Source organism: Pseudochaenichthys georgianus, chromosome 5 (assembly GCF_902827115.2).
Source record: "Pseudochaenichthys georgianus chromosome 5, fPseGeo1.2, whole genome shotgun sequence".
Lineage (NCBI taxonomy): Eukaryota > Metazoa > Chordata > Actinopteri > Perciformes > Channichthyidae > Pseudochaenichthys > Pseudochaenichthys georgianus.
Window position 1 is genome coordinate 35348238 of NC_047507.1, and position 27596 is coordinate 35375833.

Genomic DNA, 27596 nt, shown 5'->3' on the forward strand with positions numbered 1-27596 from the left:
CCAGCAGCAGCCATCCATCTCTCTGGATGCTCTGCCCCGCACTCAGCCGTCTTGATTCCCGCCTGGTCGCGGCATCAGCACCAGGTAAGAGCCCGCGCTTTCATCCCGATCACTTCACGCAAAAACATCGGATCGATGCCCATCAGGTGATCGATGCTACCCGCGATGTTTATTCGGGTTTTGCTCGGGTGGGAAGCGGGATGGATGCTGCCTGGATACCGAATCCATCCCCGGTGTTTCCCTCTGGAGAGAAATTGACACTTGTGTTTTCTCGGATGCGTTATTTTCCTTTCGAATAAGATCCCCCTTTGACTCTCCCTCCGCTCTCAGTCCGTGTTATCCGCCGTCAGATCCGGATAATGAATAACGTGTCAGTCGGTGTGGTGCTTATCTGCCCTGGATGATATTATCGCTCTTACACACACACACACACACACACACACACACACACGCGCGCGCGCTCACACACACGCGCTCATAGATGGAGTGTATTGGTCCAGGTTTTTGGCTGTTTGGCGCATCACAAGGTCACGGTGCTGCTGGTGACCGGACACCTTGCCACGGGCATCTGGCTCTCCTCTGCGGGCCACGGGGCTTGATGTGCGGTGTGGTAACTGTCAGTGGGCTACTTTAGCCTGGAGCTACCTGGGGATTAACCGGCTGTTTAAACACAAACAATTTGATGAACAATTAATACTCAAAAATGACATATTGTTGGTGAAATGACACCCCATGATATGGTAAAGGCTATATGTGTCAGAGTAATATAGTATTGTAGCTATCATGGTGGTTTTGATATTCTGACAGTCTCATGGTTACAGTAGCCGGTGTGAGGGTTTGAACATGGACAGGTTCACACCCAGAGCTCAGAGGTGTTACTGTAGCATGCACACACTCACAGTTTATTCTCTGGGAAATAATAAAGACAAAAGACAACATACTTTACCCATTATATACTCTACATGTTATAATCTATTGAATTTGATGTTCTATTGCTTTGCTATATTATTTGTGTTATACTGCATGTTACTGCATTTCATATCTAATGTGTGGACTAAAAAGAAAAGATTCCACTGTTAACTATTGTATAATGTAGTACTTGATTAAGTCATTAATACTTCTAACAATCATTTTAAGAAATGAAGAATAATAAGAAAAGCAATAAGAAATGTATATCCTTTATCACATTTTATATACAAAATACAGCTGAAAGGCTGAATAGCATCACTGTATTTTCACTTTACATAAAGTGAAAGGCTGCCGGTCACTAATGTGTGGATTTAAGCCCCTGTATATGAATATTTAAAGTATGACACCATTAATATGACCTCAAATAACTCTAATGCCAATAGCAACTTACCAACAAGACCTTCATTGATCACACATGTCCCTAAAATAATTGTATTTCTTCATCATGACATCATTATTTTGTGTTTATTCAGTGAGGATAGTGCACAGTGGAGGGATGGTGAAGACATGAGCACATCCAACAGATTTCGATGGAGTCCTCTTTCAACGGTGTAGAGCTCCGGGAGCTGCGGGGGGGAGGAGGTGGTGGAGGGGGGCAGAGCGTGTCTCCAGCGCCGGCCGCAGTAAGGGGGGGCTTCAGGGGCTTCGAGAACGCCTCCTACCTGCAGGACGATGAGAATGAGGACCGCCAACAGAGGGCGACTGTCCAGGAGGGGGGTCCGCCCTCAACTTCAGGCAACAGCAAGGTAACATTAGGCTTTTTATACAGGGTTGTTATACTTTTAGTCTCATAAATATCTTTAATTTGCATAAATCATAAAACATCTGACTTTCTCTGAAGGGCCCTATTATGCTTTTTGTGGCTTCCCCCCCCCTGCCTGAAAACACCTCCATTGGATCCCTTTGTTTACTTCCTTAACATAGCGACATCACTGTGTAACACTTGCTCTTCTATTGACGGCTCCAAAATATTGTACGTGATAGGCTAAGGGGCCGGAGGGTGAAAAGCAGCACAGGCAGTAAGAGAAAAAGAAGAGCTTTTTGATATTAAAGCAAAGAAAGGACAGAACAGGAGCGAATGTTGAGTTGTGTTCATGCCTGACCATGTCCTAAATCGAGAGTAGGGAAAACTGAAGGGGCTAGCATAGTAGCTAACGTAAGCAGCTAACTGACAACCTCAAAATAACCGAGTCTAAATTAAAATTGGACAAGAGGCAAGCTACCATTTACGGGTTCAAACCTTTTTTTCCACTCATCCAACTCAATTGCCAAAATCAAAGCTGCAAACAGTCGCTCTCAGGTTTTGGACTTCACAAAGCTATACAAAAAAGTGACTTCATTCAACATTTTATAATATTATGGCGCCCCCATCAGGGAAATTGAAGTAATATTTGACATATTTTAGGCATCATCTTTTATTTTCAATGTCTTCATCAAAATATGGTTTATTCTTGGTCATACCCTCCTCTTGTCTGCCTTCTTTACTTCTGTCTGTCTTTTCCTCTCCCAGGTGGAGCAGCAGCATCAGGAGCTCTCCCCGAGGTCGTACGATGACGAGGAAGGAGCTGGAGGTCAGGAGGACGGCCAGGACTTCACCGAGTTCCACCCCCCCGACGACAACACCGCGGACTACGGCTTCATCTTCGCCCTGGTGTTCCTGGTGAGCGGCATCGTGCTGGTGGTCATCGCCTACACCATCCCCCGAGAGGCCAAGGTCGACCCGGACTCCGTGTCTGCCCGCCAGATGGAGAAGCTGGAGATGTACTACGCCCAGCTGGGCTCCCACCTGGACAAGTGCATCATCGCGGGCCTGGGCCTGCTGACTCTGGGGGGGATGTTCCTCTCCGTGCTGCTCATGGTGTCCATCTGCCGGGGCGAGATGTACCGACGCAGGGCGGCGTTTATTCGCCCCAAGAGGACTTACGGCTCCATCAACCTGAGAATGAAGCAGCTGGCCACTGGGGAGGCAGTAGGAGGCAGCGAGGGCGTGGGCGTGGACGGAGGTGAGGAGTCTTTGGTGGAACACGCAGAGACGCGGAGTACCACCCAGCCAGGTCCGAGCCGGGACGCCAAATCAGAACCAGGACCAAGCAATCCTCCTCCTGCTGCTTCATCCTCTTCTTCTTCTTCTTCACATGGAGCCAATTAGCATCATGTTCACTGTGCAACCTGCCTTCCTCTGAGTCAGTCGCAACACGGGGATGCAAAATGGTGCGGCTCCCCCCATTTGTGCAGACAGGGGAATCCCATGTTAAGCACAAGGCTCTCTGCAGGAGCGACCCAGCTTCAACCCAGCGTTTTGGGATGAACGAGGGTCTGGGATATTTATTCTAACCAATCATAAAGGATGCTTGATCTAACAAAAGAGGGCTCGACCCGGTAAGAGGAAAGAGGTAAGCCGATATGTTCGTGTGGAACAGAGCACATTTGGAGGTGAATGGCTGTATATGAAAAAGCTCCAATATAAATCCTAATATATTAATCAGAGTTTTACAGTAAAAGCACATGTGTTGATTGGTTGCAACTGCAGAAACAAAGATTTTATAAAGGTCAGTATTGATCCTCATCCATCAGGCAGCCTAAATACGATCAACCTTTAAACCTAGCCTTGTTTTCAACGTCAATAACGATGAATAATATCAGACTTGCTGCTGTAGAGTGCATTGATAGAACATGTTAGTACTGTACTGTGATAAGAAAGCTTAATGGAGAGTTGGATGCTAGCTCTTGCACAAATAAACACAGGCAACATTCCTGACATGATGTGAGACAATTACGCTCATCAACAACATCAGCAACACATCGACAACAAAGGAGATTCAATCATATCAAAAGTATGTCCAGGTTTATCAGCAAACAAATAAAAACAAAACGGTGTTATTAAAACCTGCATTAAATAACACACTTGAGTGCCTACAATTACAATAAACCATTTCACTTATTGCTAAGAGTTTTGGAAAAGATCTTAACAGTCACAAAAAGTTGTAAAAACTTGCTACTAAAGCGCCTTAAGATCTTTATGCACCCTTTGGTCGAGACTTATTGAACCAAAATGATTATTAGTTGCTTGTTTCTTCTCTGAATGCAATGCTTTTTTCACCAAAAATAAGAAAATGCATTCAGATGCAGAGCTGGAGTAGGCGTAAGACGGACATCTGATATGAGTCACTGTGGAGAGGGTGACACGTATTACCCAGAAAGCATTGCATCAGCAGCCCTGAGCTCTTCATATCTGATTTGTTAGTCATCCATCGTCTTTGTCCTCCACCTGAAGGTTCTGAAAGCCTTTGTGTTTTTACCTCCCAAACAACAACATGAGGGATGAAAAGGAAATTGTCACAGTTGCAAATAGATGTTTTTATGACAGTGGGAAAAAAGCGAAATGTGCATCACAAGAATCAGGTGATGTTTGGTTGAGATTGAAGGCAGATAGCTGAGAAAGTGACATAACTCGAAAAGAGAAATTAAAGGTGTGAATATCAAAAATAATGCTGAATGTTTTAGATTGAACATTTGGTGAATCTGAAATAACCACAAAATAAAGCCAAGTCTCCAAACTATCATGTCACATATCCAATTTCTACTACATCACTGAAAAACTGCTGCCTCGTGTTTATTAATCAGCATTTTCTGCTAGCATCACTTTTTCAACAGCCTCTCTGTATCATGTTGCAGGTAAATATCAACTAGAAGCAGATCCGCATATAAGTCATTCTATTTATCTGGCATTTGGAGCTCCTGAGTATTTAGTGGACAATAAAACAAGCTACCGTGCTACAAGCTATTCACTGCTGTAAAAAGAAAACCTCACGATTCCAGATAATAACTTTTAAGAATACAGAAAATAAAAAAACTTTAAGCTAATTTTTTTTTTTTTTAAACACAACCAAACATTAAGAAGCTTTTTTTTCTTCTATTTGACTGCAGCTCTTATCGCGGAGAAGAAGCTGGTTTTGACTGGAATGAACCTTTAATGACACAGCGTCTACTTATTTGTATGATATGTAAACAGATGTTATTTATGTCATGTAAGGATACAATATGCCTTAATCAGTAAACACTGACACTGTACATTGTGTATACGCAAATATTATTATGCTAATGTGTTAAGGTCTGCATAGTGAGCCAATTAGCCAAGGGTAATGTAGCCACACACACACACATACACACACAACCACACAACCACACAAACACACACACTTACACGTAATATGTCCTAATACGTTTTAACTTGTGAGAACATCTTGATTCTGACTTTATATCCGTAAACACTGACATACTAATCTCAAGTTGTTTATTATAATATGTACAATATTTGTATTTCGTATTCAAATATACTGTAAATTCTTCATGTGAACATGTGGGATGTAGAGGACCAGCTAAAGCTCAACGCTTAGAAACCAAATCCACAATGCAGGTGTGCAAAACATCTGCAGCAGCAACTAACCAGCAGCTGGATCAGAACAAACAGAACTCAACTGTGAAACCGAGCCAAAGTGGGCCTAAATATGAAACGTTCAGAGTACTTACACGACAAACAACTCATAGGTTAACAAATGTAATTCAATGGTTTAAACATGTTAGGGTTGTTAATGTTTTTTTTTAATTGTAGAATAAATGTTTAATCTATAAAATGGCAGAAAAGGTTAATGTAATAAATAAAGCTTCCTGTTTTTACCCAAAAACTAAAACCCCGCAAATATCGACGTTTCTGTGACTGGAACCAGTGAATTAAAAAAAAAATCTTATCAAAAGAGAGGTTAACACGTCTATTTTCAAAAATAATGGCCAATATCTGACGATTGACTTAACTATTTAAGAAGATCAAGTCCTATTTATAAATGTTATTATGATTGAAAAGAAAGAATACCAAGCTCACTTTATAATACTTCACCAGGACTTGATTTCCTGACAAGTGTCTCCTAAAGCATTTAACGAATATAACAACATTTATGAAATTGGTCGTCAGCACTGTTCTAAAATCCCTTGATGATTTGAAAGACTGACGTGTTTGGGGACAGGTGTGGTCCCTGCTGCAGTCATCTCCTGCCGAGGTGTCCTTGAGTAAGATCTGCGTGGCTGCTTCTGGAGGAACAGCGTGATTTATTTGGAGCGGCTTTCTCGCTTAATCTTCAAATGAACAACATCGCACTGTTTTGGACTTCACTTTAACACTTCCTGCTGCAGGCAGGAAGCTTGGTAGAGGGGATGGTTCAGACTGGCTGCCTCGAGACAGAAAAAGAAAAGTCTAATCTGCATGTTGTAATAAAGCTCCGTAATAAGAGCGTAAGGCGATAGTTGCCAGTTTTATATTAAAAAATAACATCAATAATAATGATGATGATGTACATTGCAATATGAAAAAAAAACAAGACACCACCCCTCAACTGACGTTCTTTTGCAAACAAATCTTTTTGTCCTGTCTCACGTTCATTTTCGAGGTTTGATCGCAGACAGAGCCCGCATAGTTTTGTTAAAAGGTTAAGAATGATTGTGATTGGTGGTTGACTGTATATGTAGAGCCAGCATATAACTCACTAGCGACACCCACTTAAATCAGAGTCAATTTGTCATAGAAAGTTCATGTGACATGGCCTGCGGTGTGCTGACACAATACATTGTATAACATACTGTATATAAGGTTCAATGTCAAGTGAGTGTTACTGTTTCTAGTGTACAACACCACGATACAAGCATGAGTCAAAAGTAGGCTACACTGATTTCCCCGTTTCAGGGATTAGATTGTGTTTCAGGGACTGGTTTGTTAAGAAGGAAGCAGATGCAGGAGAGGTATCTGTGTGAGATCGGAGATAAGCAGATGTGTGAGAGCTGATAGGAAGCAGCGGAGAGCCGGATGACGTGAGGTGATTCTGGAAGAGATTTGCAGCTTGTGGGAGGAAGACAGGGAGTGACTCTGCATGAACCCAACACTTTCAACCAGGTGTCCCAGAATAACACGAGACAGGAATAAACAGTCGGGCGTGTCATGTTTGGTTTTAACGAGCATGAAAAAGCACTTTAACACTCATTCTTGTCGAGACATTAGTTTCAACCGGCAGGTCCTTGTTAGTGGGAGGAAACAACAAGAGAGAGAGGGAACTGTGGTTGGTGCAGGTCGGGCGCACACAGCTGGAAGAAAACATTTCTGAAAGGTTTTTAGAGAGAGTTCAGTGACACAAAGGGATTGAATCGGGTCAGGAGGAAACAGAAAGGTTGATGATTGCTTCTGTGCCTAAAGGGAAGCACGTCTTTCATCAAAGGTTGGGGAGGACAACTTCATATGTTGTGAAAGTAAAGTCGATGCTGTCTCCAAAGGAAGTCTGATACATATCCTCCAGTGATTGAGGCCCAATCCCAAACCATGCCCTACATCGTACCCCTACACACTACCCCACCGTTCGCGCGGAGGGTCCGCCCCACATTAAGTGCTGTTCCAAACCAACGAGTGTGGAGGGGGAGATGCAGACTCGCCCTCAAACAGCGAGTCTGCAGCGGTGCTGACTTGAGACCGGTCTCGACCTCAGTGCTTCTCAAAGTGTGGTCCGCGGACCACTGGTGGTCAGTGAGCGCCCCCTAGTGGTCCGTGAGTATATTGGTAACATTTCACATTTTAAATAAATAAGTTAATTTAAGTTTTCCGCACTCTCGCGGGTATATCTCCGCAATGGAGCAAGCTTAAGTTTCACTTTCGATTGCATGATATAGCCCAGCGCAACACCTTCGTCACACATGATGCCGCCGGTTTGTACCATTTTCAGGCGATTTGTAATCTGTTCTAGAAAAACTATGTGTTTTTGGATATTTGTGGAGTTAGGTGGTCCGCGAGTGTTTTTTTATTGGTGAAGTGGTCCTTGGTATGAAAAGTTTGAGAAACACTGCTCTACCTGACCGGTCTCAACGCTGTAAAACCGCTACAACGGCCCGAAACACTCCCATTAGCAGAAATGCTCTGCAGTTTCTAAAATGATTCAAATATAAAAACACAAATGTGCCAAAACACACGCAAATAAAGAAACATCTTATATTTGCAGTGTTTCATTTACGCAGTGCTTTTAGCAAACACTGCACATTGTTGTCAAGTTGGTGAAGATGTTTCTTTACTTGCATGTGTTTTGGCAAATTTGTGTTTTTATATTTGCATTGTTTTTGAAAGTGCAGTGCGTTTCTCATACTGGAAATATTATGGACCATTGTAGACGTTTGCATCTTTCGGCCACCGTAGCTGTGTCCCCTAAAGTTAAAAATGGTTACCGGTATAAATATCTGGATATCTTAAACTAAGAAATTGGAGACAGGAGCTTCTGAGATGGATTTGCACAGTTTGCTTTGCAGTTGTTTTATGTGTCTTTATCGTAACGTTGAGTCTTTTTGTGGTTGTTTTCCCTGCTGTGAGTGTCTTTGAGGTCAATTTGTAGCTGTTTTTATATCTCTTTTCAGTTGTTTAACCCTATATATAGTCATTTTGATTCTCTTTTTCTCATTCTGCGGCTTTTCGTATCCTAGCTAGTCTCTCTGATTCTCTTTGCAACGGATTTGCATCTCTTTGTTGTTGTTTTGGTCATTTTTATAGTCGAATTTTGTCTTTCTTGTTGGTCCATGTCTCTTTGATGGGCATTTTGTATGATGGTCCTCTGAGCCTGTGCCTTGTAGGTCTGTTCAGTGATCTATACATGAATCTGACATTCTTACTGGATAGTCATGTTGCTGTTGAATGAGAGATATAAGATGAAAAACAATGAACACAAAATGAAAGACATGAATGGATGATTACCAGAGAACAGAAGCAGACATAGGAAGGACGTAGCTAATCGTCTGAAAGAAATGTAACTATGTTTCTGATCCTATGTGACGCCTTCAATGTCAAGACAGAACCTTGACCAAAGACACAAAAAAATCAATCTTTATTCTGTCTGCAACACAATGACTGTGTTACCATAGAAATCGTCTATTTATATCAAGGACCCATGGCAGAACCGCTCTCGGATGTCATGGAAAGTCCTTGTGAGGGCACCACAGAGGAGACAATGGTATAAACTCTTAAAAACCTCTTGGAAATATACAAACCTGAGGGGACACGCAGAAGTCCATTTTTAGTACAAATCATCTATAAGTGGGAGCTTTAATTCTCACCAGACCAAGGGCACATTTGAGCTGAGCAGTCAGAACGTGCTGCAGCTAATCCTGAGGACACAGCAGACGACTGAAACCTCAGCGGATGGTGCCGTTTTTTATGGATTTGTTTGCCATAGTTGAACCCATGTTGAACAAATCATATTCTACTTACAAAAAACAACTGGCAGGAGCAAGAATCATTCTGTACAAAAATACATCAAACATGTTCAAACTTTAAGATATATATGTTAGAGCCAGTATTTTGATTTGATAAGAAAGGCCACCTAATTGTGACGTCTGTAGTCAACGCACTATAAAGGACTACAATTCCCACGGCGCCTGTGCTAACGCCACAGTGATGGGCAACCTGTTGAGAGACGCCGTCGAGGAACCATTTTTAACCGTACAAGTACCCTTTAAGTTGTGAAGTTATAAGCATTATCAAGAAAGAAAGAATACCTAAGTTGTGTTGTTTTATTTGAGTTTTGCCTATTTCTTTCGAATATTGTAAAGGCCTATTTTTCTTTGTTGCATGTGCAAAAGTTTGTTATTTTATTTTGAGCAAACACACCGCAACATCTTCTAACCATCGGAGGCCAAGCAACACTTCAAACTGTGAGTACTTCAAGGAAAGAAACGAGTTAGAACTGTCTGTTTAAGGCGTCTAGTGGCTTGGTGGAAAAACAAGGAAGGAAGGAAGCCACGACAATATATTTTGCTATTTGCAACTGCTGCAATTTATATTTTGAAGCCGCTTACTGCTTAATTCACTTGTACACGCTGCTATTAGACAACATATTTTAATAAGATTAACATGGAGCAGCACTGAACAATATCAGACAAACAACATTGTTTGACTGTTATATCATCATTACAACACAGATTTTTTTATTTGGCATAACATTCATTGAAATATATTAATGTATTCAAAACATACACTCAAGAGACCGTTGGTTCTGTTTTTCTGATAAGCTGTTTCCTTTCCTGAACCAGAGCAGTCCCAGTCCCTACCTCCATCCTCTCCAAATAGGAGGTCAGAGGTCAGTTGTTCCCACAGCTGCTTGTGATTCAGAGCTTTACTCAAGGACACTTCAGCAGCCGGGGCAGGGTTGTGCCCCCCAGCTCAGCCTCGTTAATCACTTCACATCCTGCTGCTGCATAAAATACCCAGAGAAGGTTGCCAAGCTCCAAAAACAAACTCCTGAAATCAGCAGAAAATAGAGAAAATAAACCTAAACACCCTCCAGTTTTATTCAATTTAATAAACTAAAAACATAAACCGGTACATCCTGCTGATGCCTCCCTTTATATACAGACACAATATGCTCAGATGAAACACACACAGCAGTAGCATTTTACTCAGAGACTCAATGAATGTACAATTGAATGCTGTAACACAGCACCGTCACGCAATATCACAATATCTGTCGGTCACATGGTGTAAACAGTCACATGGTTTCAGTGCAGACGCCTTGGAAACACTGCTGTATAAACATTCCTGCTCTTTTGTTTGTATTGGTCTGTCTTAAACAAGTTCAAAGATGTGTATCTAACCAGATACAGCGACATTTCACCCATCTGGAATCATCTTTGGGGCTCCAGCATCTGTTAGTAGTAACATGTATAGCCTTCAAAATAAAAGCAGGCACAAGAAACAGGAAGTTGACTTTTTCAATAATGAAATGTAAAAAAAGGAAAGAAAGTATTCCCTGTAGGTGAAATGTCGCTTTACGATACAAGAATGAAATGAAATGCATATTATGAAATATATGAAAAAAATATAACGTGGCCTGGGAAAGTAGTTGTGTGTCTGTTTGTGAATAAAATAAATACATTTTTGCAATCCATTTATAACAATGAAAGTAAGGTTTAGCACAGGCAATAATGGGAAATGGAATTGAAAGGGATTTATCAGTTGGTTTTTGAAGTGGTTGTATATTAGTTGTACTGTCAGCTGGTGGGAATGTTAAGAGAGTAAAGAAAAGATGAAGATATTGAGACAAACAAAGACCATTGTAACGTGATCAAAGTGACATATCTCTTTAACCTGAGTGAACATCGAGGTCTATAAAGTTTTATAAAGCAGAAGTTTTGCAATTTTGTTCAGTATTTCTAAATAAAAATTATCCAGATGTTAACAGTTAATTGTTTTATTAGTAACTTTAAAGCTTTGTATCCCTTCATGTTATTTGCACTAAGTGATGAAGACATCGATTACAGGAGTGAATTGAGTCAAATGTCATTTCATAAAAGAAATGGTCTGAGTCTCAAATGTCTTTCTTAAGACTCCATTCTGTAGTGAATGTAAGAAGCGCTCTGCTTCCATCTGGTTCCAGCATTACGTTAACACAAAGACAGAACATTGAAGCATCTACGGCACAAATGTATCCTTTACTTGGATGAAATGGGGACATGTATTATTCATCAGGATTTTGAAGATTGCTTTTCAAGATTAGTTCATGAAGCATGGATCGTATTTATTTAATTTGACACAAACCACAAAGATAGAATTTGTTTTTGTTATTACAACAATGTGTGTTTTCCATTCGGTCTATTTGAGATGCGGTCAGCTGCACAGACCCCTGGTGATGCTCTGTGGTGCATTTTGTGACGAGCACAGCTACTTATGTACATTGTGTTAATGCCGTATGTTGTTCAAACCATATCATAATCTGACAAGTGTTTAAATGTGCTATCCATTCATATTTCCCAAATCTTAGAAATCCTACTCAAGATCAACTTTATTCCTCTTAATAAACCTCTCTTTTCAATACAGATGAATGTAGGGAGCTTCAGCTCTTCCCTAACGGAATTTAATATATTCTCCCTTGAGAAACTGATCCATTGAATACACACACAGATACATTTATATGTCATCCGTTGGAGAAGGGGTCCCTCTCCACTGATAGTTGAAGCGCTGCTGTGGAGGCCGCTCAATCTGCATGTTCTAAGTGTGTGAGCTGTGAAAGTGTAAACATGCCTTGTTCCTGTACATACTGTATACTGTACGTAACAACAATGCTGATTCTTCATTTTGTTACCGTGACCAATAAAAGTTCGGTTTTGTTGTTGTTTTTAATCGTGTGAAAATGTGTCTGTCTCTTGAACCTTTTCTGAACTTGATTTGACATTTAAAACATGACACTGCGCTGACAGTATAATTCATTCATCAGCCGTAATGAAGGAATTATAAATATGGAAGGAACAGACAACAGATTGTTAATCTAAGACTTTTATTTTGGCATGGGATATTTCATCAACTATGTCGTAGAATCAACAACAATCCAAACAAAACAGCTGTAAGGAACCGTATGTCATGCTCTTCTGATGTCTCCACAACAGAAATACAAGCGCTTGTTCTTTATTATGTATAAATTAGAACTACAAGATGCAGTTTAATGGGACAATAATCATCTCGACTCACTTCTATCCTCCAGGAAGCAGAGGAAACAAAGCACATTTGCTGATGTATATGTATCACTAAGGGAACTTCTACACAAGTTATATACACGAGTTGTACATAAGTTATAAGAAACCAATAATATGAAACCCTCTTTCTCAAAAACGGGAAAATAAAAAAGGCAAACATTTTTATTTTCAGGCCACTAAAGCAGATCAAACCCTGCAGGGGGGGAAGAGGAGATCCTCCTCCTATTGGCTGGAGGACAGGATGTTGTCGTGAGAAGCAAACGAGGAGTAGAAAAGAAGGAAGCACTACATGAACATGTCGTCATACCCCGGGGGGGGCATGTGGTCCGGGTCCGGCCTGGAAAACAAACATGCTTTTTTTAGACCAGTTACCCAAATTGGGAGTTTTTTTTGTAACAGCAGCATGCTAACAAGGCCTTGAACGTGAGTCACCAAAACTGGGATTTTCTATCTTCACTTTTAAGTAGCTGCCACTCAAATAACATCCACAGAGACTCTCATCTGCCAGGCTTTTTACCAGAACAAGAAATATATAGCACAAAAGCCCAGTAGAAGCTAGCTTACTCGTGTTTTAGGTCTTTTCAAACAAGGCGCCTAATGTTTTCGGGGTGGCCCACATTAGTGTTCTTTGTTTTACATGATCTTAGACCAACTGCTGCCATTTTTCTTTAAATACAAACTTTCACAGAAACAAGAAGTTTGGCAGCTAAACATTTTTTGCAATATGCACAAAAAGATTACAAGCGCTGTGAATATTTTTAAATGAGAATTGAAAACGTATTTATCCTGCATTGGCTTCAACTATAACGCTTCTTTATTTACATATTTTATTTGCATATGCCATGGATAGTCTGTTGTAAAGTTTTATTAATTAAACTAAGGCTGGAACTAATGATGATATTATTGTCCTGGCAAATACACTGAATTGCGAAAAAAATATTATCTCTTCTCTCTCCTTTCAGTATCATTCAGCTTGTAGATTCTTATCTTGAGCCAGCAGAGGGGGTTACTTTCACCAAAATAGACACATTTAGTGTGCTGTGCGTGTGCGCTGTGTGTGTGTGTGTGTTGTACCCTGGTCTGGGTCGTCCGACTGGTCCAAACGGGTCGAAGCGAGCCCCCTGGGGAACAGCTCCAGGAGGCAGGATGTCTGGTATTCCACTTGATGGGTCAAAACCAGAGCGAGGATACCCCGACCGCAGCGGGTCCAGGATCATCCCGCCACCACCACGGGACCTGGGGGGGGGGGGTTAAGATAGGTTTATTTATCTTTTCTTTCACACACTTCTTCCCTTAGTTTAAGTTTAATGAGTGCTTTATATTTGAACTGAAAACTGCTTTAGTACAAACCAGTCAAACATTGTGGAGAGACTGGCCTTTGATTTGATAAAGGGCCAAAACTTCTAATTACACAAGAGATGAAACACAACAAGTTATATGTCTGATGATAAAAACAGAGGACAAGGGCCACGCTCCACTTGATGCTATAAAAATATGCCAAATGTTGTCATAGTAACTTACACTGAACAAAAATATAAATGCAACACTTTTGTTTTTGCTCCCATTTTTCATGAGATGAATTCAAAGATCTAAAACATTTTCTATATACACAAAATAACCATTTCTCTCAAATATTGTTCACAAATCTGAAACAATCTGTGATAGTGAGCACTTCTCCTTTGCCGAGATAATCCATCCCACCTCAGGTGTGGCATATCAAGATGCTGATTAGACAGCATGATTATTGCACAGGTCTGCCTTAGGCTGGCCACAATAAAAGGCCACTCTGAAATAGGGATGCCAGAAACTGACCATGATCAAAATCGTAAATCGGACAGCCCTGGCGAATATTAATCGATTATTCGCCGCCGCCGCACTTTGCCTCACGCAGTGCAACACATCTCCTTTGCATAGAGTTGATCAGGTTGTTGATTGTGGCCTGTGGAATGTTGGTCCACTCCTCTTCAATGGCTGTGCCAAGTTGCTGGATATTGTCAGGAACTGGAACACGCCGTCGTATATGCCGATCCAGAGCATCCCAAACATGCTCAATGGGTGACATGTCCGGTGAGTATGCTGGCCATGCAAGAACTGGGATGTTTTCAGCCTCCAGGAATTGTGTACAGATCCTTGCAACATGGGGCCGTGCATTATCATGCTGCAACATGAGGTGATGGTCGTGGATGAATGGCACAACAATGGGCCTCAGGATCTCGTCACGGTATCTCTGTGCATTCACAATGCCATCAATAAAATGCACCTGTGTTCGTCGTCCATCACATACGCCTGCCCATACCATAACCCCACCACTACCATGGGCCACTCGATTCACAACATTGACATCAGAAAGCTGCTCACCCACACAACGCCACACACGCTGTCTGCCATCTGCCATCTGCCCTGAACAGTGAAACCCGGGATTCATCCGTGAAGAGAACACCTCTCCAACGTGCCAGACGCCATCGAATGTGAGCATTTGCCCACTCAAGTCGGTTACGAAGACGAACCGGAGTCAGGTCGAGACCCCGATGAGGACGACGAGCATGCAGATGAGCTTCCCTGAGACGGTTTCTGACAGTTTGTGCAGAAATTCTTTGGTTATGCAAACCGATTGTTGCAGCAGCTGTCCGAGTGGCCGGTCTCAGACGATCTTGGAGGTGAACATGCTGGATGTGGAGGTCCTGGGCTGGTGTGGTTACACGCGGTCTGCGGTTGTGAGGCCGGTTGGATGTACTGCCAAATTCTCTGAAACGCCTTTGGAGACGGCTTATGGTAGACAAATGAACATTCAATTCACGTGCAACAGCTCTGGTGGACATTCCTGCTATCATGCCAATTGCACGCTCCCTCAAAACTTGCGACATCTGTGGCATTGTGCCGTGTGATAAAACTGAACATTTTAGAGTGGCCTTTTATTGTGGCCAGCCTAAGGCACACCTGTGCAATAATCATGCTGTCTAATCAGCATCTTGATATGCCACACCTGTGAGGTGGGATGGATTATCTCTGCAAAGGAGAAGTGCTCACTATCACAGATTGTTTCAGATTTGTGAACAATATTTGAGAGAAATGGTTATTTTGTGTTTATAGAAAATGTTTTAGATCTTTGAGTTCATCTCATGAAAAATGGGAGCAAAAACATAAGTGTTGCATTTATATTTTTGTTCAGTGTACTATGAAAAGTTTGGAATCAGCTGGTTTTTCTTCTTTACACCAATTATACACCGTATGTATTATTTACATTTGAAATAGTTTTGGATCCAAAAGAAGAAGAATTCAAAGATTACATCTTCCATTTAGATTTGATTATACAGAAAGATTACGGTTGGATTTTGAATTAGTTTTCCAGGCCACAAAAGTGTAAAAACACCCTTATTCATTATTTAACCACAACACTGCAACTGAACTTTAAATATTTAGTTTGTCAGATTGTTGGGGTTTGATTGAAGAGGTTGAGCTGGTGTTCCCTGATCCGTTTCAACAGTGCTAACTTCATTGGAACACATTGGCGGTTAATTCCAGGTTGTTAAAGGCATTGTTGTGCCCCTGACACTCAAACCTGTTCCTTATTAAATCTGCAAAGATATTGTTGCTAAGCTTCCAGTTTCTTTAACAAACGTCTGTGAATTCTTCTCTTCTTTTTGGGTCCTTCTAACCTTTTAATTGACATCGTTCAGAGCATGTTCTCAAAATACAAAATAAAATATGTTTGTAAAGAAGGCTTTCTACAACCTGAAGAATGAAAGACAATGAAGACAATATATAAAGAAGTCCTCTCAGACATCTGACTGTACCCAATCAAGCTGTGGTGGCATATGCCTGAACAGTATGTATACAAGTTGTTTTCTTTAAAGAGGCCCTGTTGTGCTTTATGCTCTGCTTTTTTACACTTCTATTGGACTTCTTTGTTTGATTCCTGAACACAGTGACATCACTATATAACACTCGCACTTCTATTGGCTAGCGCTCCCACATCTTTATAGGCTAAGGGGCAGCCAGCTAACCAATCAGAGCAGATTGGGCTCTGGTTTCAGACAGAGGGTGAAAGGAGGTGCTGCAGCACAGGCAGTATGAGAAAAATAAAGAGCTTTTTGTACAATAAAGCATGGAGACATGTCTCATTAGAGGCACACAATACAAATATGAACCTGAAAATGAGCATAACAGGCCCCTTCTAATTATAATAAGGTGAAGAAATATCTCTGCAAAAAGTCAAACCCTGACCGTCATTGATTTAAAAAGAAACCTATTGTAGGATAATACAGGGAAGCAGTAAGGCAGTAAAGTGATGTCATTCTCATGTTCAGGCTACACACAGACTGCTCTGGTTTACTATTTCTAATGTTTGTGGTTCACGTTGAGCTGGCAGAGGGAGTCTGGGCCAGCGCTAATCCTGCGTGGAGGGACTGTTCATCCCTAAAATCCCAGATTATAACAACAACAAAACACGCTGGAGCTTTATATATATATATATATATATATATATATATATATATATATATATAAGCACCAGCTATATATATATCTGCAAAATGATTTCAATAAAAATAATTCGTAGGGATTAATTATGAGAGACTCACCCGAAGGGATCCAGATCTGCTCCTCCAACGGAGAACGGAGGGACCATGGGGTCCCGCCTGGAAAATGCATTCGATTATTAATGAATCACAATATCTGCTGTCAATTGTGAGCAACATCTTCTTGGAGTAAACAAGAATTAAGTGCACTTCAATAGGGTTTTAAATATGCAATATGTCCCTAGATGTTCAGATAAGATGTTAATCAAACCGCATCTGATTTCAGATCGCATTGGAGTGTAGTGATATATGTATGTATATATATGTAGTGACACCCCAGCCACAGGCAGGCGGTACCGCAGCATCCGGACTAACACCACCACACTCAGGGACAGCTTCATCCCCCAGGCCATAAGAATATTAAACACCTGAACTTTGAAACAACATCCATAACATTCATCTGGCTGCTACTTAGGAATTATTTATCTAATATATCACATTCCAATCACTCGCACTATTTCACTTTTTTTCCTTTTGTATTTACTATTTACGTGCACTATTTGTTTCTGTTTATCTGTGTTTTGTGTTGCACTGTTGGAGGAGCCTGTGACCTAAGATTTTCATCGTCATAACTACACTGTCGCTATGCACGTACGACCAATCAAAGCCTTGAACCGTGATATGGGAGAGGTGAACTAACAACTATTTCTATTATCGATTCATCTGCCAATTATTCTCTCAATTAATCAATAGTATCAAATAACTAACTAAATGTCAGAAAAGTGTGACAAATGTTTATCCCAATTTCATACGTCCAAACTAAGTCATTCATTTAAAAGAGAACGGAGAGGAGCAGGAACTCTCCACTGAGGCTGAGAACACCATTGTGTTGCAAGAAGAACAATGTTGACATTCTATCATTAGATGAGGACAATTTGTGGTTTGATCTTTAGCACTTCTGTCCTTTACTCCCTCCTCCCCCCTCTCCTCCCTCTTCTCTCCTCCTCCCTCTCCTCTTCCCCCTCTCCTCCCCTTCCTTCCCTCTCCTCTCCCCTTCCTTCTCCTCCCTCTCCCTCTCCCCCTTCCTTCTCCTCTCCCTTCTCCTCCCCCCCTTCCTTGTCCCCCTTCCTTCTCCCCCCTCTCCTCTCCTCCTTCCTTCTCCTCCCTCTCCTCTCTCCCTTCCTTCTCCTCCCTCTCCCCCTTCCTTCTCCTCCCTCTCCTCTCCCCTTCCTTCTCCTCCCTCTCCTCTCCCCCTTCCTTCTCCTCCTCCCTCTCCCCTTTCCTTCTCCTCTCCCCCCTCTCCTCTCCCCCTTCCTTCCTTCCTCCCTCTCCTCTCCCCCTTCCTTCCTCCTCTCCCCCTTCCTTCCTTCTCCTCCCTCTCCACTCCCCTTCATTCTCCTCCCCCCTTCCTTCTCCTCCTCCCTCTCCCCTTTCCTTCTCCTCTCTCCCCCTTCCTTCCCTCCTCTCCTCCTCCCCCTTCCTTCCTCCTCCTCCCTCTCCCCCTTCCTTCTTGTCCCTCTCCTCCCTCTCCTCTCCCCCTTCCTTCTCATCCCTCTCCTCCCCTTCCTCCTCCTCCCTCTCCTCTCCCCCTTCTTCCCTTCTTCCTCCCCTCCTCCTCCCCTTCATCTCCTCCCTCCTTCTCCCTGCGTCCCCCCTTGCCTCTCCTCCTCCTTTCCCCCGCTTTCCTTCTTCTCGCTCTGCGCTCCCTCCTCCTCCTCTCCTTCCTCTCCCTCCCTCCCCTTCCTCTCCTCGTTTCCTCTCCATCCCCTCGCCCCTCCGCTCCTCCCTTCTTCTCCCCCCTCTCCGTCTCTCCTCTCCTCTCGGGCTCTCGCCCTCCTATCCTCCGTCGCTCCTGCTCGTCCTCTCCCCTTCTTTTCTTCTCCTCTCTCCCTTCCTCTGGGCTCCCCTCCTCCCCCTTCCTTCTCCTCCTCCTCTCTCCCCCTTCCTTCTCCTCCCTCTCCTCCTTCTCCTCCTCCCTCTCCTCCCCCTCCTCGCTGCCTGCTTCCAACACGTTCTGCTCTTCGCAGTCCTGACTCAGTTTTTGCTTTCTCATTCATTATTCCTTGTCTTTTTTATTCTTTGCTCTATGTTTCTACCCTATTATATCTCTTTTGTCATTTTCTCTCCCTTATTTTGTATTTTCTCTCTCAGATTCTTTTCTACTCCATCTGTCTTTGTTTTGACCCCATCCTTATCTCACCCCCTCTCCCTCTGGAGATGAGGAGGCGACAGCAGCGAGGTCGATAAAGTGCTGACATCACCTCGCATCTCATCTGATCGGGTCACGGTTAAGAGGTGGGGGGAGCAGGGTGGTTGGACCCAGACAGACAGACAGGCACACACACACACACACACACACACACACACACACACACACACACACACACACACACACACACACACACACACACACACACACACACACACACACACACACACACACACACACACACACACACACACACACACACACACACACACACACACACCACACACACACACACACACACACACACACACACACACACACACACACACACACACACACACACACACACACACACACACACACACACACACACACACACACACACACACACACACACACACACACACACACACACACACACACACACACACACACACACACACACACACACACACACACACACACCAAGCTCTGCAGTTGAAGCCTCTGCGTCTAGACTTTGTGTGTGTGGTGTGTGTGTGTGTGTGTGTGTGTGTGTGTGTGTGTGTGTGTGTGTGTGTGTGTGTGTGTGTGTGTGTGTGTGTGTGCTGGGTTAGGTTATACACACACAAGCCAGTTTCAAAGTCAAGTCCTTCATGGGTTTGTGGTATTCTTGTTTTGATGCACTCTTCCACACAAGACATTTTAAGGGAGAATCCATACACTTTACTTTCACTAGTGTAAGGACTTTGAAGAGAATTCTGTTTGCAAATTTGATTAAAAAAAAAGTAGAAAGCAAATCAGGGATTTCTGAATGTGTGATAGAGTGCGTCAAAACAAGAATACCACAGACGGGAAAGATTGGGTGTTGAAATGTCATACTGGAGACAGGAGGAGTACAATATATTTTGGGCAATGCTTCAGCTAATTTGTTGATAGACAAATATTTACTAAATATATATGATTTATTTTGTAACCTGCAGGATAGCTGAAAATAGTAACAGAGAGACCCTCCCACTAAGACTGACTCCATAGATGTTGTGAGTATCAGACAGTGACTTTCTCACTAAATCTATGGGTTGACACATTTTAGCAAACTGGGATTAATATAAATCTGCACAAGTATGGACATTTCACCCTAGAAAGTAACACTATTATTATACTTTAATTAAAACGTATATACCTTAAAGTAATATAATCTTGACCATTAGATTAAATGTACAGTAGTCCCCTAAAAGATGAAAAATGACAGTAAAGCCCCTGTCACACTGTCCCGAAGTTGACACCCGATGGACACACGAATATGGAATTGTGAATTTCGCACGAAGATGGCCCCGAATCACACACGAAGGCAACATTTACATTACATTTAAGACATACAACTGCAACGAAAGTAACAAAAACAATTATGTTACAGTACTATGATACTGTACTGATATCTTCAGACTTTGTTCTTTACTTTATCCGTCTTTATATGTAGAAAATATTACGTTTTCTCCGTAATGTTGTTTCCATAGCAACAACAACTTCCTGTCAACTCTCCTTCAAAATAATATATTATATCCTTTTCAGTTTCACAGAACACAAATTGGGTTATTTACATAATATGTTTACATGATTTTGTTGTGCAATAAAACAACCCGATGGACACACGATAAAGGAAATGTTCAAATTCGGCTCTGATCGTAGCAACATCGGGCCATTCGTGAGGGCATCTTAAGCCATCGTATGACCGCCGGCGGAGTTTCTCAGGCTCCGGCAGCAACTTCGTGAGCGGTGGCAAAATCTTTGACATGCCAAAAAATTGCAGAAGGGCCTTGCGAAGGTTCATGTTCGTGTTGAATTCGTGTGTCAATTTTGCCCTTCGTAAGGCCATCGTGAGGTCATCTTGTTATCATCGGTGCCATCGGGCATTCGCCCCGATCAGAGTGAGGGCGAATGCCCGATGGCACCGATGATAACACGAAGATTACACGATTCGACAAGATGCCCTCACGAGTGCCTTACGAAGTTGCCGCTCACGAAGTTGCTGCCGGAGCCTGAGAAACTCCACCGACGGTCATACGATGGCTTAGATGCCCTCACGAATGGCCCGATGTTGCTACGATCAGAGCCGAATTTGAACATTTCCTTTATCGTGTGTCCATCGGGTGTCAATTTCGGGACAGTGTGACAGGGGCTACCTGAGGCCTGTACTATGAATCCAGTTCAACAGACCCTGGATATGTTTGAGTTACCCGGCTTACCTAATCCAAAACAAACGTGCTCTCGCTAAACGGCCCTACGACGCTGGTTATCAACTCGGTAACTCAAGCCAGGGTTTCTCTGTCCGGCTGCGAGCGCGTTCACATGAAAGCAACATTTGACCAATCACAAACATGGAGAAGCGTACTGACAGCTTCCTGAATGAAAAGTAAACTATAATATGATGTTTAAAGTTTAACTTCTTCATGTCTAATATGAAGAAGTTAAACTTTAAACATCCATGACTTAAACACTTTATCCAGGATAAAAGCCACATAACTGCCAATCACTGATATCACTGCCCCGTCTAAGACACGATCTGACTTTAATTACATTTGACGAGTGTTTGACGATGTGTTGCTTAAAATAATACTTCTGCATACAGTATGTGACACTGTGAGTGTTGCACGGCCAGATACGGCTCAGCTGACTCAGATAAGGAGATATATGATACATTATGAAGTGATATGATGTGATATGAATGATAATGGGACACATCGACGTCTGCACTCAGTGCCGTGGACTGTACTTAATGTACTCTGATCCGGTTACTTATGTTGTGGCAGATATTTAAGTAAGCTTTCTTAACGCTAATGTTATAATAGTCAGATTGCTCTGAAGATGGAGGTGATGTTCTATTAATGTTCACGTTCACACAGTCGGTGATTTTTGCCGGCCGTCTTTCCTGCAACAGCAGCTTTTCTGTATTTCCTTTCTCCTGTAATATGACTTGATCGCTTTAAACTCCACACACTGAGCTCTGATTGGTCAGCAGGCGGTGCTTTCACTGAGTTGATCTCTTAGCCTGCAACCAAACCTGCTCCGGAGCAGGTTAGCCGTTCAGCAAATGGGGAGCATAAGTTACCATGGAGATCCAGCCCGGTAAGAAGTGAACCAGCGTCGTAGGACCGGAAACCCAGAGTTTACCCTGAAGTTAGCTCGCTAAGCGAAGATCCGGCTTCGTAGTGTAGGCCTCTGGTGGAGGATGTACGTGTGTAATGCAGATTTGGAATCAAATTAATATTTGCTATTTTGGAATAGGTGATGCCTAAATCCAGATCTTCGGTTTGCATCTTTGATTTGCATCTGTGGTTAAAATGCAAATCATTCAATCTAAAACAAACATTTTATAATGTGACACTATTGATATATAGTATAAAAATATATCAGTATATTTTGGACTCTTGTAGCTTATATAAGACATGTTATCAGACATTAACTCAAAAGAATACTTCCTATGTATGGATTTAAAGAGGCAGCCTCCTGTGTTAACGCACCAGTGTGGGGGGGGTCCCTGTCGGGGCTGTCTGATGGGGATGCGGAGGGGGTCGCTGTCCTCTCTTCTCCTCCGCTCGTCCTCCTCCTCCCTCCGACTCGTCCTCTGTCCTGGCGCTCGTCCCTGAGCGGGTAGCAGCTGAGTCTTCACCTTCTCTGACAGACTGTCTGTGTCCTTGAACACACTGCACAGAAAAAAGTGATTTATGTTAATTATTCACAATAAAGTTGTAAGTTGTAAAAATGTTTGTATATTGTTATTGTTTCTTAGATCTACGGCAAAGGTAAACTTGGTTCTCGTGATGGTCGACTATGGAGCATTCTGAGGTGGGAACAATTAAACTGACAGCACTTGGGCACGTTTTATAACTTCTTTTTTTAGGGTCGAAATTGTGGAGCTAAAGAATACATTGTAAGATAACTGTAGAAATGGCACCATGTTAAAATCCACTCATTCTTTACCACACTCCCCATTTGTAAAACATAGGGCCTGAGCTGAAGAGCTTGGATAAAGGACATTTTATCTACTACAACAGTGGTTCTCAAACTTTTTTCAATAATGTACCCCCTTTGAAAAAGATATTCTGCCAAGTACCCCCTGATCAGCGCAAAAACAATTTGTTTGGGACAAAATGCCTATATAAAGAGGTACAGTACAGCGCTGCACGATCAGTGTCTGATTTATTAAAACAACAACATTGTAACTGTGAAACACTTAAATGCTACATTTCAAATGTTTACAATCCATCACTAAATTCATGGCAAATCAATTTTAACATCATGCAATAACACTAAGACGACATTAGTTGCATTGAACTGATCTTTTTAATAAGTTGTACTTACAATGTAGTGAAACATGGGCTTGTGCTTCACTGAGGACCTTTGTCATTCTGACAGGGAGGCAAACATTATTACACTTCACGTTTTGAAATATGTGTAACTCTGTTCATATAAAACCCACACTGCTCAAACTTTGTTACTTTTCCTAAAATTTGTATATTTATTTATTTTGGGGCGTGGGGAATGAAGAGAAAAAAAAGATATGAGCATGTGCATGCTGCGCTATACTTTGCGGCCACACGCCGTTGCCAAGCAACGCTTATTGTTTAGGTCCTTTGATAAGCAGGCAGTCATATAATTAGCTAGAACTAGCTAGATCTGATAGATTTGGACAAAAACGCGAGTGAAGACCAACCGGACGCGAGAGAGAGATCAGAGATCAGATCAGCTGCTGCTGACAGAGAACACGCAGCTCTGCATGATCACAGCTCCGCCGCTGTGACGGACCAAAATACACTAAGAGTTAGACCTAACACACTTAGCTAATAAATCTACTCTGGAACTAGCTAAACTAGTTATAAATATATGTATTCTTTACTGTCGGTCACTTAAAGTTATTACAGGTTCAGCGAGCTGCACGAGACTGTCAGGAGAGGGAGAGGAAAAGAGAGCACCCCGTTTATTTTTCCCATTGTATTATCCAGAATTACTGTAAACTTTTGAATAAAAGTAGTTAATCTACTATTAGTAGTTTGTTTAAATGCATTACTTATGTGTTTTTTTTCATGAACATAAAATAAATCTCACGTACCCCCTGCAGTACTCCAACGTACCCCTAGGGGTCCGCGTACCCCCTGCAGTACTCCAACATACCCCTAGGGGTCCGCGCACCCCCTTTTGAGAACCACTGTACTACAGTATTTGAATGATGGATTTGTTACCTTATTCTACAAGATGATACTAAAGAAACAACATGGATTCATTGAGAGATAGCGCCACCTGCTGCCCAGTCATGATTTACATGTTCTATTGTTCTCTGTAGTGATAATGTACATACAGCCTTAAAACTACAACCGAGAGGAATTGAAGTCAGTTTGCATTTTTGAAACCGGAACTATTGTTTCGGTTTTTATTAAAATGCAACATTTATTTATTTCAGTTTTCTGTATTTTCTCTGCAGTTTGAGTTTACAATAATAACCCTGGTATGAAAGGATTATGTCAAAGCAGATGTGTATTTCAGTGGTTGGGCGTTATTTATGGGATCTATCTACAGAACAATTTAAAGGTTTGTAGAAATAAAACAAAGATATAAAAAATAAGAATTACGCTAAATAAAGTGTCAGGTATTATGTTAAATTAATGGTCCTGGCTTTGATTCTTCTTTTAACTATTTGTTGTTATGTACCTTTACTTACTGTAACTGTAATTAACGATGAACTGTTATTAACAATATTGGTATTGTTTATTTATCTTTCAAAAAAGGGTAAGGCAAAGTACGATTACCCTTTTCCGCTATGGAACATGTTAATACAATTGTTATTTTAATGTCGATTGCTCTTTTTGTATTTCGTTCTGGTTTGTTCATAATCATGGAACAAATAATACAAGCATATTAAAACATTTGATTGGTCATGTCACGCTCTTCATTACTGGCGACCAAATGCTTCTTTTAAAAAAAAATATGATTTACATAAGTCAATAAAACAACTTAAAAAAAGAAACTGACCACCAACCTGTCAAATGTGTGCAGCTGGTCAGCCTCCACGTGATCGCTGATGTTCACCGTCAAGTCGGACACCTGCTGTGTGCCGGAGTTCTACACACACCAACACACACATCAGGAAAAAGACAGAAAGATACACACAATTACCGAAGTGCATAAGATAAAGCTCAATACCAGTCATAAACTTGTTTCTCAAAATAATTGTTTAATGGCACATAAATCAAAGCTGACCACAATAATATATATTTCCTATGGGGCATGTACGAAGGAGCAGGGGCCCTTCACTTGCAGAAATCTTCCTAATCTATATTATCAGTATCAAAATGTTGGTGAATGTGAATAGAGAAAAGAAAATGTAGAAGAACCCAAATCCTTTCTCTTTCAATATATCTCAAATTACTTTACAAAAAACGTCCCTATTTTTTTTATATGTTTGTAGTTTCATGTAGATAACAAAGAATTTTGGTAGTAATGTTAATGATGAGGGATCATTACCTCTTATGCTGCTTTGTCTCAGCATTCAATCATTTGTTTTCTGTCTTTAAAATTTGACTTAAAATTAAACACCATATCATTTTCTTTCCAACACATTTTAAAGTTGGTGAAATGTGCATTCCCCTGTATGTTAGTCGGCTGTTCCTACCATCAAGTTGAAGATCAAGGTGGAGTCGACAGAGATGGCTTTAAGCAGCAACTGTGTCTCACTGTCTTTGGCTTTGTATCGCAGACTGTACAGCTCCTCCCGGTTGCTGTTCCAGTCAGTAGGCAGCAGCTCGGACTTCTTATCACTGCCTTTGGGCTGGAGGAGGGGGAGAGAGAGAAAAACAACAAAACAGGGATAAATAAAGGGCTTTAGAGGACAGAGAGAGCATAACAGTCAGGACAAACAGATCAGATGGCTCTAAAAATCAGTGGTCGTGGTAGTAAATACTGAATAACTGTTCCGAAGTAGAAACTTGTATTGTACCTGAGTCTTTCCACTACACTATAACTAAGAGGTCACTTTTTATTCCACTATATACCTCTCACAGCTTTGATCGGTTTTCATCCCCTTCCTGTCGGTTATTACTACTAATATACTATGCGGTTCTGATGTGAGGATTTATAATGTTTGTGAAAAACTGAAGGATAAAGTGTCCTTTATGTGTTGTAAATATAATCATATGTCTTAAATTATGAATTAGAAGATGTTTTAACACAAAGAAACTACAATCATATGATGATCCTGTAATATATGATGCATTTTGTAGAATAAACGACAAAACATTAAAATGTGTAGATCCTAAAACATCTACAGCAGTAAGATGCAACATACAAATGAATGCAGCAGTAATACTAATCCTATCATCATAAATCTAACCACTGACAGGGATTTGTTTTACTACATAATGATTATTTGTTAAGATGTAAGGTTTTGAATCCACGGCATTACTTGTATAATACTGAGGTATTACTATTTTTACTGGAGTAAAGGATCTTAGTATAAGTGTAATGTAGTGCTTTCCTGTGACTGCCCCAGGAGGCACAGTACCAGGTTAGCTAGCTAAAGATGACAGGACAGTTTTTAGAGCTCGTCAAAATATCTCTAATAGAACAACTGCTAGCTAATTATGCTTCCAATACAAAGGCTTTTTTTAGAAGACCTTCAATGTCTTCACAACGGTATAACTGCCCATTAGATAAACTCAGATATGCTCATTTAGGAAGCTAAAGCTAAACTGTGCAGCTGGGCAAGTTAGCCAATGCAGAAGTCTTTTTAAAAAAGTACTGGTTTTTTTCTTCCAGTAAGGCATGCATCTTTACCCTCGGTAAAAACACACAGAATGATGTACTTGGACAGTTTAAGAGCCATTCTTCAATTCGGCTTGACGTTATAGGTGATTCACCAAACAGCACGTATTTGCTTTATATAGTTTAATTTATGTTGGTCCTATAAACGCGTACATATACGATGTTTACAAATAGTCAATGTAGCGTTAAACGGCTGGATTTTGAATGACGTTTGGTGTAAGCTTGTCTACGGCTGATGGTTAAATGTTAGCTTTAGCATCTTTATACAGCCAGTGGTTAACACAATGTTGTATTTTTCAGCTTATGTTAGCTAGTTTAATTTACCTCGTCTCCAGAACCGATGCACCTGTATCCACTCTTTATCATTTCCCAGTGAACGAAGCACACCACGGCGTCCTGTGGACAGCTAATGCTGCCACCGACACAGGAGTATAACACCTCCAAGCCGGCCATGTTTGTCTGAACTAGCAACCAACTATAACAACATCAATGCAGTGTCAACAAGAAATGAAAACGAAAGTCTTCATAGGCGCTTAACGACGTCAAATGCACAGCAACAACCACTT

General features: G+C 41.5%; 2 protein-coding genes across 3 annotated transcripts; one reads left to right on the forward strand and one right to left on the reverse strand.

Moving 5' to 3' along the window:
* On the forward strand, window positions 1–19338 carry tmem74b (transmembrane protein 74B). 2 transcript variants are annotated; one of them, XR_011643235.1, is made up of 4 exons: window positions 1–84; window positions 1443–1715; window positions 2480–3362; window positions 19179–19338. XR_011643235.1 is itself a non-coding variant. In XM_034082203.2 (3 exons), the coding sequence occupies exons 2-3, from the start codon at window positions 1500–1502 to the stop codon at window positions 3116–3118; spliced, it is 855 nt and encodes a 284-aa protein (XP_033938094.1). In that variant the 5' UTR covers window positions 1–84; window positions 1443–1499; the 3' UTR covers window positions 3119–12160. The 2 variants fall into 2 exon arrangements, 1 of the variants encoding a protein (XP_033938094.1); XM_034082203.2 differs by lacking the exon at window positions 19179–19338 and having other exon boundaries at window positions 2480–12160.
* Window positions 12298–27596, reverse strand: psmf1 (proteasome inhibitor subunit 1). The gene is made up of 7 exons (XM_034083302.2): window positions 27355–27596; window positions 25883–26038; window positions 25250–25332; window positions 22737–22919; window positions 17091–17147; window positions 13585–13746; window positions 12298–12847 (listed from the first exon to the last, which is right to left on the reverse strand). Exons 1-7 carry the CDS (start codon window positions 27481–27483, stop codon window positions 12796–12798), a joined length of 822 nt encoding a protein of 273 aa, XP_033939193.1. The 5' UTR covers window positions 27484–27596; the 3' UTR covers window positions 12298–12795.